This window comes from Scyliorhinus torazame, chromosome 3 (genome assembly GCF_047496885.1).
Source record: "Scyliorhinus torazame isolate Kashiwa2021f chromosome 3, sScyTor2.1, whole genome shotgun sequence".
Taxonomy (NCBI): Eukaryota; Metazoa; Chordata; class Chondrichthyes; order Carcharhiniformes; family Scyliorhinidae; genus Scyliorhinus; species Scyliorhinus torazame.
In genome coordinates this window covers 296,338,865-296,350,345 of record NC_092709.1, presented here as the reverse complement: position 1 = coordinate 296,350,345, position 11,481 = coordinate 296,338,865, and the positions used below count along the sequence as shown (strand labels likewise).

At 40.8% G+C, this 11,481-nt stretch overlaps 1 protein-coding gene across 2 annotated transcripts in view; it reads right to left on the bottom strand.

Annotated features, from left to right (window-relative positions):
• Positions 1-4,193: 4,193 nt before the first annotated feature.
• myo5b (myosin VB) overlaps positions 4,194-11,481 on the bottom strand; it is a 389,254-nt gene continuing 381,966 nt past the window's right edge. For both annotated transcript variants that reach the window (XM_072497425.1, XM_072497424.1), the window contains one exon: positions 4,194-10,334. In XM_072497425.1, coding sequence (XP_072353526.1) covers positions 10,182-10,334 — 153 coding nt within the window. In that variant the 3' untranslated portion in view covers positions 4,194-10,181. The remainder of the gene's footprint in view (positions 10,335-11,481) is intronic.

The following is an 11,481-nucleotide window of genomic DNA, read 5'->3' as shown; positions in this document are numbered from 1 at the left end:
CCTGTAAATGTCTTCTGCACTCTCTTCAATGTGTTCATATCCTTCCTGAAGTTTGGCACCCAGAACTGCACAATACCACAGCTGAGGTCGAGCTCGTGCCCTGTATATGTTCAGAATAATATCCTTGCACTTGTACCCCAATTAATAAAACCCAGGATAATGAATGATTTATTAACTGCTCTCTACTTGTCCTGCAGCCACAATTATCTATGCACATATACACCCAGTTCCATCTGCTCTTGCACTCCCTTAACCATTTTACCCCTTATTTAATATTGTCTGCACATGTTCTTCCTACCAAAAGACACTTCTCTGCATTGAACGACATCGGCCACCGATCTGCCCACTCCACCAACTTGAAGTTCTACACTGTCTTCCTCACAGTTTAAATACTTCCAAGTTTTGAATCATCCACAAACATTGAAATTTCCCCCTGCACACCAAGATTGAGATCATTAATATATATCAGGAAAAGCATGGGTCCCAATATAGATCCCCAGGGGACATCACTTCCTCTCACCCGAAAATAATCCATTGACCATTGCTCTGTTTCCTATTATTCAACCATTTTTGTATCCATGTTGCTACTGTCCCTTTTATTCCATGAGTGACATCTTTTCTCACAAATCTGTTTCATAATAATAATCACTTATTGTCACAAGTAGGCTTCAATGAAGTTACTGTGAAAAGCCCTTAGTCTCCACATTCCGGCGCCTGTTTGGGGAGGCCGGTACGGGAATTGAACCCGCGCTGCTGGCATTGTTCTGCATTGCAAGCCAGCTATTTAGCCCTGTGCTAAACCAGCCCCTAGTTTGTGACACTGTATCGAAATCCTTTTGAAAGTCCATGTACACTGCATCAATAGCATCACCTTCAACACTTTCTGTGATCTCTTCAAAAAACACCAACTATTTTGATTTCCTCTTGTTGTGAATTCTTATATTACTTTGGCAATGAAGTGCTTTACTCTGAGAGTAAACTTTGATCACCAATGTTTCTTGAGGAAACCTCAACCATCTGACCAAACCCAAGTGAGTTCTTGTGTCCCAAACTTTGCCCTTGCCATGTCCCTTCCAGGATTTTCACCAAGGCAGCCCGGCCCATACACCAGCAGGGATCCGTTACCAACTCACAAGCATTCTTCCAAGGAAATGTCGGCGGAGGACACAGCTGTGTCACATCTCCTTGGAAGAATGCTGATAGGTGGGAAGATACTTCGGTACATAGAAGAACATAGAACATAGAACAATACAGCGCAGTACAGGCCCTTCGGCCCACGATGTTGCACCGAAACAAAAGCCATCTAACCTACACTATACCATTATCATCCATATGTTTATCCAATAAACTTTTAAATGCCCTCAATGTTGGCGAGTTCACCACTGTAGCAGGTAGGGCATTCCACGGCCTCACTACTCTTTGCGTAAAGAACCTACCCCTGACCTCTGTCCTATATCTATTACCCCTCAGTTTAAGGCTATGTCCCCTCATGCTAGCCATTTCCATCCGCGGGAGAAGGCTCTCACTGTCCACCCTATCTAACCCTCTGATCATTTTGTATGCCTCTATTAAGTCTCCTCTTAACCTTCTTCTCTCTAACGAAAACAACCTCAAGTCCATCAGCCTTTCCTCATAAGATTTTCCCTCCATACCAGGCAACATCCTGGTAAATCTCCTCTGCACCCGTTCCAAAGCCTCCACGTCCTTCCTATAATGCGGTGACCAGAACTGTACGCAATACTCCAAATGCGGCCGTACCAGAGTTCTGTACAGCTGCAACATGACCTCCTGACTCCGGAACTCAATCCCTCTACCAATAAAGGCCAACACTCCATAGGCCTTCTTCACCACCCTATCAACCTGGGTGGCAACTTTCAGGGATCTATGTACATGGACACCTAGATCCCTCTGCTCATCCACACTTTCAAGAACTTTTCCATTAGCCAAATATTCCACATTCCTGTTTTTCCTTCCAAAGTGAATCACCTCACACTTCTCTACATTAAACTCCATTTGCCACCTCTCAGCCCAGCACTGCAGCTTATCTATGTCCCTCTGTAACCTGCTACTTCCTTCCACACTATCGACAACACCACCGACTTTAGTATCGTCTGCAAATTTACTCACCCACCCTTCTGCGCCTTCCTCTAGGTCATTGATAAAAATGACAAACAGCAACGGCCCCAGAACAGATCCTTGTGGTACTCCACTTGTAACTGAACTCCATTCTGAACATTTCCCATCAACCACCACCCTCTGTCTTCTTTCAGCTAGCCAATTTCTGATCCACATCTCTAAATCACCCTCAATCCCCAGCCTCCATATTTTCTGCAATAGCCTACCGTGGGGAACCTTATCAAACGCTTTGCTGAAATCCATATACACCACATCAACTGCTCTACCCTCGTCTACCTGTTCAGTCACCTCCTCAAAGAACTCGATAAGGTTTGTGAGGCATGACCTACCCTTCACAAAGCCATGCTGACTATCCCTGATCATATTATTCCTATCTAGATGATTATAAATCTTGTCTCTTATAATCCCCTCCAAGACTTTACCCACTACAGACGTGAGGCTCACCGGTCTATAGTTGCCGGGGTTGTCTCTGCTCCCCTTTTTGAACAAAGGGACCACATTTGCTATCCTCCAGTCCTCTGGCACTATTCCTGTATCCAATGATGACATAAAAATCAAAGCCAATGGTCCAGCAATCTCTTCCCTGGCCTCCCAGAGAATCCTAGGATAAATCCCATCAGGTCCCGGGGACTTATCTATTTTCAGCCTGTCCAGAATTGCCAACACCTCTTCCCTACGTACCTCAATGCCATCTAATCTATTTACCTGGATCTCAGCATTCTCCTCCACAACATTATCTTTTTCCTGAGTGAATACTGACGAAAAATATTCATTTAGTATCTCGCCTATCTCTTCAGACTCTACACACAACTTCCCATCCCTGTCCTTGACTGGTCCTACTCTGTCCCTAGTCATTCGCTTATTCCTGACATACCTATAGAAAGCTTTTGGGTTTTCCTTGATCCTTCCTGCCAAATACTTCTCATGTCCCCTCCTTGCTCGTCTTAGCTCTCTCTTTAGATCCTTCCTCGCTACCTTGTAACTATCCATCGCCCCAACTGAAACTTCACACCTCATCTTCACATAGGCCTCCTCCTTCGTCTTAACAAGAGATTCCACTTCTTTGGTAAACCACGGTTCCCTCGCTCGGCACCTTCCTCCCTGCCTGACCGGTACATACTTATCAAGAACACGCAGTAGCTGATCCTTGAACAAGCTCCACTTATCCAGTGTGTCCAACACTTGCAGCCTACTTCTCCACCTTATCCCCCCCAAGTCACGTCTAATGGCATCATAATTTCCCTTCCCCCAGCTATAACTCTTGTCCTGCGGTGTATACTTATCCCTTTCCATCCTTAACGTAAACGTCACCGAATTGTGGTCACTGTCCCCAAAGTGCTCACCTACCTCCAAATCCAACACCTGGCCTGGTTCATTACCCAAAACCAAATCCAATGTGGCCTCGCCTCTTGTTGGCCTGTCAACAAACTGTGTCAGGAAACCCTCCTGCACACACTGTACAAAAAACGACCCATCTAATGTACTCGAACTATATCTTTTCCAGTCAATGTGTTGTAACGCTTGATAATAAATGCTAATGTATGCTAATCAGCTCCACGACCTTTGTGGGCATGAACCTGATTGTGTCATTAGAGGGGGGCTGGGAAGAACGCGGCACAGTAGCACAGTGGTTAGCACTGTTGCTTCACAGCATCAGGGTCCCAGGTTCGATTCCCGGCTTGGGTCACTGTCTATGCGGAGTCTGCACGTTCTCCCAGTGTCTGCGTGGGTTTCCTCCGGGTGCTCCAGTTTCCTCCCCCAAGTCCTGAAAGACGTGCTTGTTAGGTGAATTGGACATTCTGAATTCTCCCTCAGTGTACCCGAACAGGCGCCGGAGCGTGGCGATGAGGGGCTTTTCACAGTAACTTCATTGCAGTGTTAATGTAAGCCTACTTGTGACAATAAAGATTATTATTATTCAGAGAGCTTGCTGGCCTCTTGTGAGATTTAGCGGTCATTGCAGGATCTGTGCCCACAGCTAACGCAGCCGCTAAATCCTGGCCATTGCATATGGAAGTGTCTGAAATTGGATTGGAGGTTAAGATAAGTACAATGAGTTTTTATATTCAAAATTCTTTATTTGACATAGCTTCTTTCACTATTTAAAAGTATTTCAGTTATAATAAAGTGTGTAGTTTACAGTTTTTATTCAAAATGTAAAAATTACTTTGACCAGAATATTCATCATTGATCATTTTTACATTTCACGATTCATTAGTTATACATCATAAGTAGCTTGTTAGAGTCTTAACCATCATTACAAGTATTTATATTCACTTAAAAAGTATTTTACTGCTGTTCCTTTATTATTGACTATAATCAGCCAAGTGTACCAACGGTTACCAATACTGGTGATAGTCACCTCTCCCTTCCAAGATTTGTACATGTTTTTTGTTTGACAAAAAGTAAAAAAACTAGTGCAAAAAAAAAAAAGACAAAAGTATCAGAAAGGGCTATAAAGTTCACCCTATAATTTTCTTCTGGATACATTATTTTTCTATTGTTGTTGAATCATCAAGGAAGGGAGAAGCAATTCCTATTCTTTTCAATCCTCACTATACAAACATTCTAATATCCCCCAGCCACCCAAACCAACCCTATACTGACCAGTAAGTTTGATAGACTTAAATATCGACTAAGTGTAAAATAACTTTGATAAATTACTGTACAGTTACACCAAGTTCTCTTTCAGCTTCCTTCATGGAAGACTGAACCATGAAGGTGCCCAGTGGTCATTTACAGGGCATCACTTTTGCAAATTACCATGAATCTCTCATTTTCATGAATTACATGAATTCTTGATTTTTAATTACACAAAATGGATGCCAATTTCAAAATAGTCACTTAATTCTGAAATTTCAATACAGCTGTTGACTCCAACCTAATGTCCAAAATTCAGATCTAGAATGACATCAGATAATCACTTGGAGATGACAAACTTTGTGTATGTTGTCTTTGTGGAATTACAGAAAAACTATGAATAAATTAACTATTTTTTGCCCTTCACGGGTGTTAGGGTCACCATCGGAGATCTATCCCTAGCTAGTTGTAGATACAGTGTGATAATATAAATACTGATTAAATAGGTCATCATTACCATGATGTCACCTGGTTGTTCCTCCTCAAGTACAAAACTGTTTCGTTTTCACAAAGACGTTGCTCCTTTAAAAGAATATCTTATTGAAAAGGGTCAACCACCAGAACCTTCCATTAATCTGATCCACCATCAGTCATTCCAATTGCACATGAACATACATTATTATTATTTTTTTAATTAAGGGGCAATTTAGCGTGGCCAATCCACCTACCCTGCACATCTTTGGGTTGTGAGGATGAGACCTGCGCAGACACAAGGAGAATGTGCAAACTCCACATGGACAATGACCCGGGGCCAGGATCGAACCCGGGTCCTCGGTGCTGTGAGGCAGCAGTGCTAACCACTGCACCACCTTGCCGCCTAATGAACATGTATTATTACATTCTGACAATTTAAAGGAAGTAATTAATTTTGTCATGTTCATTATGCACTAAATGGGTCCTGTGATTTACCATTTCTGTAGACCATTTGATGGAATAATTCTGGCTTCAAATATATTAGGAAACAAATACATCCAGTTTAAAATCAAATAAGGTTGCAGTGATTAATTCGTAAATTCAGTTGATCAGTGCATATGTCATCAAACACCAACTGAATAGAATGTCCTGGTCAATGTTTACCATCATACACAATGTTCAATCAACTCAGAAATTCATCATTCAGAAGTAATAGAGGCACCTTATATCAAATAATCAATGAAATTGAGAGGGGAGAGTTTTCAATGAAAGTGCCATGATCCTGTGTAAGTGCATCTGAAAAATCCTCAAGCTTTTTAATATCCAGTGATTCAGCCACTATGAGCAGTCAGATTTGAGTTCTATCACAATCTGGCAAATTTGCTCATCTCAATGAAACATGCAAGCCAGCAACATCATTTGTATTTCTATCAGGTCTGACTGGGTGACATCACAAATTCATAAAAGAGACTTAGAAATATGGTGAGATATGGGTAAATGAGAGTGATTCATATGGTGAGATATGGGTAAATGAGAGTGAATCATATGGTGAGATATGGGTAAATGAGAGTGAATCATGGTGAGATATGGGTAAGTGAGAGTGAATCATATGGTGAGATATGGGTAAGTGAGAGTGAATCATATGGTGAGATATGGGTAAATGAGAGTGAATCATGGTGAGATATGGGTGAGATTGAATCATATGGTGAGATATGGGTAAGTGAGAGTGAATCATATGGTGAGATATGGGTAAATGAGAGTGAATCATGGTGAGATATGGGTAAGTGAGAGTAAATCGTGGTGAGATATGGGTAAGTGAGAGTGAATCATATGGTGAGATATGGGTAAGTGAGAGTGAATCATGGTGAGATATGGGTAAATGAGAGTGAATCATGGTGAGATATGGGTAAATGAGAGTGAATCGTGACGAGATATGGGTAAATGAGAGTGAATCTTATGGTGAGATATGGGTAAATAAGAGTGAATCATGGTGAGATATGGGTAAATGAGAGTGAATCATATGGTGAGAAATGAGTAAATGAGAGTGAATCATATGGTGAGGTTTGGGTAAGTGAGAGTGAATCATGATGAGGTATGGGTAAATGAGAGTGAATCATGATGAGGTATGGGTAAATGAGAGTGAATCATATGGTGAGATTTGGGTAAATGAGAGTGAATCATATGGTGAGATTTGGGTAAATGAGAGTGAATCATATGGTGAGATATGGGTAAGTGAGAGTGAATCATATGGTGAGATATGGGTAAGTGAGAGTGAATCATATGGTGAGATTTGGGTAAATGAGAGTGAATCATGATGAGGCATGGGTAAATGAGAGTGAATCATGGTGAGATTTGGTTAATGAGGGTGAATCATATGGTGAGAAGAAATGGGTAAGTGAGAGTGAATCATATGGTGAGATATGGGTAAGTGAGAGTGAATCATATGGTGAGATTTGGGTAAGTGAGAGTGAATCATATGGTGAGATATGTGTAAGTGAGAGTGAATCATATGGTGAGATATGGGTAAGTGAGAGTGAATCATGGTGAGATATGGGTAAGTGAGAGTAAATCATGGTGAGATATGGGTAAGTGAGAGTGAAGCATATGGTGAGATATGGGTAAGTGAGAGTGAATCATATGGTGAGATATGGGTAAGTGAGAGTGAATCATATGGTGAGATATGGGTAAATGAGAGTGAATCATGGTGAGATATGGGTAAGTGAGAGTAAATCATGGTGAGATATGGGTAAATGAGACTGAATCATGCCAAAATGGATGAAACTGTTATGCCGATTTACCTTTCCTTCTCCAATTAAAAAAAATATAATCAAAATCTCCTCGCAAAGGAGATAGCCATTCAGCACATTGTGACTGTGCTGGATATTTGAACGAGCTATCTGATTAGCCCTACTCCCTTGCTCTTTTCCTTGACCCTGTAATTTCTGTAGTATATATCCAATTTCCTTTTGAAAGTTACTATTGAATCTTCTCCCAGCACTCTTTCCGATAGTACATTTCAGATCTTAACTCAAATGTGTGAAAAACCTCCTCTTAAAAGTACCAGCTCTTGTTGTGATAGGAATCCACAGGTAACTTGCAGCCCTTTACTGTGTGGACTTTCACCACATGTCAGTCCAGAGAGCGAAAGTAAACGCCTACTTGACAATGAATGACATCGCTCACAAATATGTTCTGATTGGGGGTCATTGCCTATTACCAATAGGACCCTAGCTGAGTTTTAACCCTTTTCTGGGATTGGATGTAGTACCTCCACTGTCATCTGGTTGATATAGCTAACTCAGTTGATCATTGACTGGATGTGGTCTTTATGATTTAATGCAGCATGTGATGCATTTAACCACCCAGTCATCAAGAGAACTCTGATTTATTCTACAATGATCCCACTGTGATGAATGAGTCATATTGTTGGTAAGGCATGCAGTGACATTTCATACAATATAATTACTGTCCTTGGACAGAACTGCCTTTAATTACATCCTTTGTGCTTGATTCCTCTCTCCTGACCATATCAGATCATAATGCTGAAACTATCAATGTTTCATGTATCTTAACCGGACCTTATATTTATCTACTTCTGCCCTATCATTTTGTTTCCATGAATCTCAATCAAAAACAAATGATCATTTTCAACCATACAGAGACCAACTGAATTAAATTTATTAAGAAAAATTACACCAACCCAGCCACGATATGCAATGTTCTAGCTTCTAATCACTGCATTTTAATGTACGTCGTCTTTCATAACCAAATTACTTTAATTATTTCACCAATTTCCATTAGCAAGCACTACACTTATTGGATAGCCGGAAAGCACTGGTTTAATACTTTACCACTTTATTGCTTCAGGGTGGAGATGGGAAAACTAGCTGAGAAAGAGGAACAGGAAGAGATGATGCATCTGAAGATGAGATATCTTGTTTCCAGTTCGGCAAGCGTGTGGATACACTAAGATATGTGCTGAAATGGTGCAGTTGGGTTCATGCAATGGGGATCAGTGGTTAAAGGGAAAAAGTCATGTTAGAATTTGGTTCTAGATCATGAAAATTGATGATCTGTAGTTCATACTGCAGGCTGATAGGTTCAATGTGTTCAACACGTTACAACTGTACATGTGGGTAAGAAAAATCAATAAGAGGAGTTGTTAATCCTACAGCTAACTAGGAATGTGTGATCGGAAAGGCTACACATCAATTCAAAGTGTTGAAGTGATCTAACATTCACTTTTGGAGCCCTGAATTTAAATTTCAGTCAACAGAGATGTCTTGGCACAAACTGTCTAGATATCGAAGGCGGTGGGAGGGGAGAGTGATAAATCCAAAGGTAACTGACCATTAACAACAAGCAACTTATATCCAAACATAACCAAAATGTTTGCCAGATTTAAATATTCAGCAAGGCACTGACTTTGCCAGTCTTTGCTGTCTCAGCACTGGAAGACTATTTCTGAAAGTAGTTCTGGGATGTGTCAAACATTACATGATTTTACAATTAATGCAAATCATCATCTTGCTTTTTAAGATGGGTACAAATTACAATTTGACAATAAGTATAAAGCTAATTTCTTTCTTATCCACAAGAGCAGGAACACCAGCAATTTTGTGCTGTCACTATCTGAAAAGTTGGGTACACCACTGAACTCAAACTGGGTACACCAAAGCTATGAACTCAATATCCCTTAAGAGTCAAGTAGAATTTCAAAGCTAAGATGGCTCCTCATTTAAGAGTCATGCCCACAATGCAAGTGTGCAGCAACCAGCTCAAAATTCCTCTGTCCAAGAGTCAAATAAGCAGTGATAAAGGCACTGCAATTAATAACTGAAGTAATAAATTACACAAGTGTTCAACAAGTTCTCAGCTAAAGTCAGAGCAGGAATAGTGAATTATTTGTGTGTCTAGCAGAAAGGTGATGTCTGCTCCAAATTGGTTGTACACTGAGCAGAACCTAAGCCCATCTCTACTTGCATTTTCAGTCATTTCCTTTTATCTACACAGTTCATTATGTATCTATAGAAAGAGCCCACACCAACTATGAATACAAAAGTAGGATTTCACTTCATGCTTGAACTTTGCAAGGGAGCCAAAATAATGCAGGTTTGAGCTATTAAACATGCAGAGAGAGCACATATGAATCCCAGTGTTTTCTTTTGGTTACGAAATTCATAACACAACTGCTTTGAGTTTTTTTTACATTCTAACCAATAAATAGTCATTGCATTTTTAAATTTTAAAGAATAAACCATGGCCTATCACTTAATGCCAGCTGTTCCCCTCTGTATACTTCTCAAATGGCCTCTGGTAGACATGTATTTTTAAATGGTGGTAATAGGTTATTTATGCTTTCAGTCAGATTTTGAATTCATCTTGAGCAATCATTTCTTTCCATGGTAGATTTTTTATTGAAAGGCAGCAATTATCCAAGATTCAGCTCTCTTCTCTCTTCATCTGTCTTTCCACAGTCACACAATTTTGTTCTATACTCTGCTGAGGAAAGTTAAGTTCAAATTTGCTGGGATATGAATGGTGTCCAGGTTGAGTGTAGAAGGGTTGAATGGAAAGATAACAGGAAACATATGCTTGAAGTCCATTAATAGTTGAGGAGGTTCATTGCGGTCTTGTAAACAGGACTAAATGAAGAAAAAACAATGATAAATACAGCTGAATAGGCGTACCCATTTATACTTTTTTGATACGAATCAGTATAGTAATTCCTACAGTGCAGAAGTGTTGTGATTTGTGTTGTGTGTTGTGATTATGCTGCTGGAAAGGTAATCCAGAGAATGCAAATTCAAATTCCACAGTCACAGATTGAGACTTTTAAACTATTTTTTTACAAAAAGCCAGCATCAGTGAAAAGTAACCACGAGCTGGATTTTACGGTGTACTATACGGTGTACAAGTATCCATGCAACCCTCATTCCCAGCGAGTCCACACCCAGGTTGCAGTTTGTTCTGCAGTTGCTTCACAGTTGCAAATGGCTGACTGCTCTCTGGTCCCAGCAGCAGCACCAGGACTATAGGCCACTGCTGTGACTGCACCTAGTCCCCAAAGATGAGGAGCTATGTAGCTGGAGTTAAAGGAAAGTCCGTTAAGGAGGACTCCCATCCGTTTTCTGCCACAAGCCTGCGCAGTGAATGCTGCCACGCTGAACCCTTGCCATGGGGGTCTCTCCTGCCAATGGTTAAATCCCAGTGGTGTTGCAATGAGGCCTTTAAATAGCCAACTGACCAATGGGCAGGTGGGCCTCCCAAAGCCTCTCCTTCCAATGGTAGGAGACAAGGTGGGCAGGTAGGCTACGGGCATAGCATTCAAGGAATTTTACAAGTACCTTTGCCTGCCAACCCACCTCCAGGGGGATGTAAAATCCACTCTCATGAAGATGTTGGACTGTTATAAAATCCCAACTTGTTTGATAATATATATTATGGAAGGAAAGCCATTCTTTAATTGGTCTGGCCTACGTGATTCAAGTCCACACTAAAATAGTTGATTCTTAACTTCCCTTTGGCTTTTAGAAAATTAAGTTATGAGAAACGATTGAGGAATTTTAGAAGATGGGTAGAACCTTTCCAGCCTAAAGGTGTTTTGTTTACTGGACAATGTTCTTAGAAGATCTTTAAAGGAAGTTTCCCTGAAGCATTCCACATTCCGAAAGACGTGCTGTTAGGTAATTTGGACATTCTGAATTCTCCCTCTGTGTACCCAAACAGGCGCCGGAATGTGGCGACTAGGGGCTTTTCACAGTAACTTCATTGCAGTGTTAATGTAACACT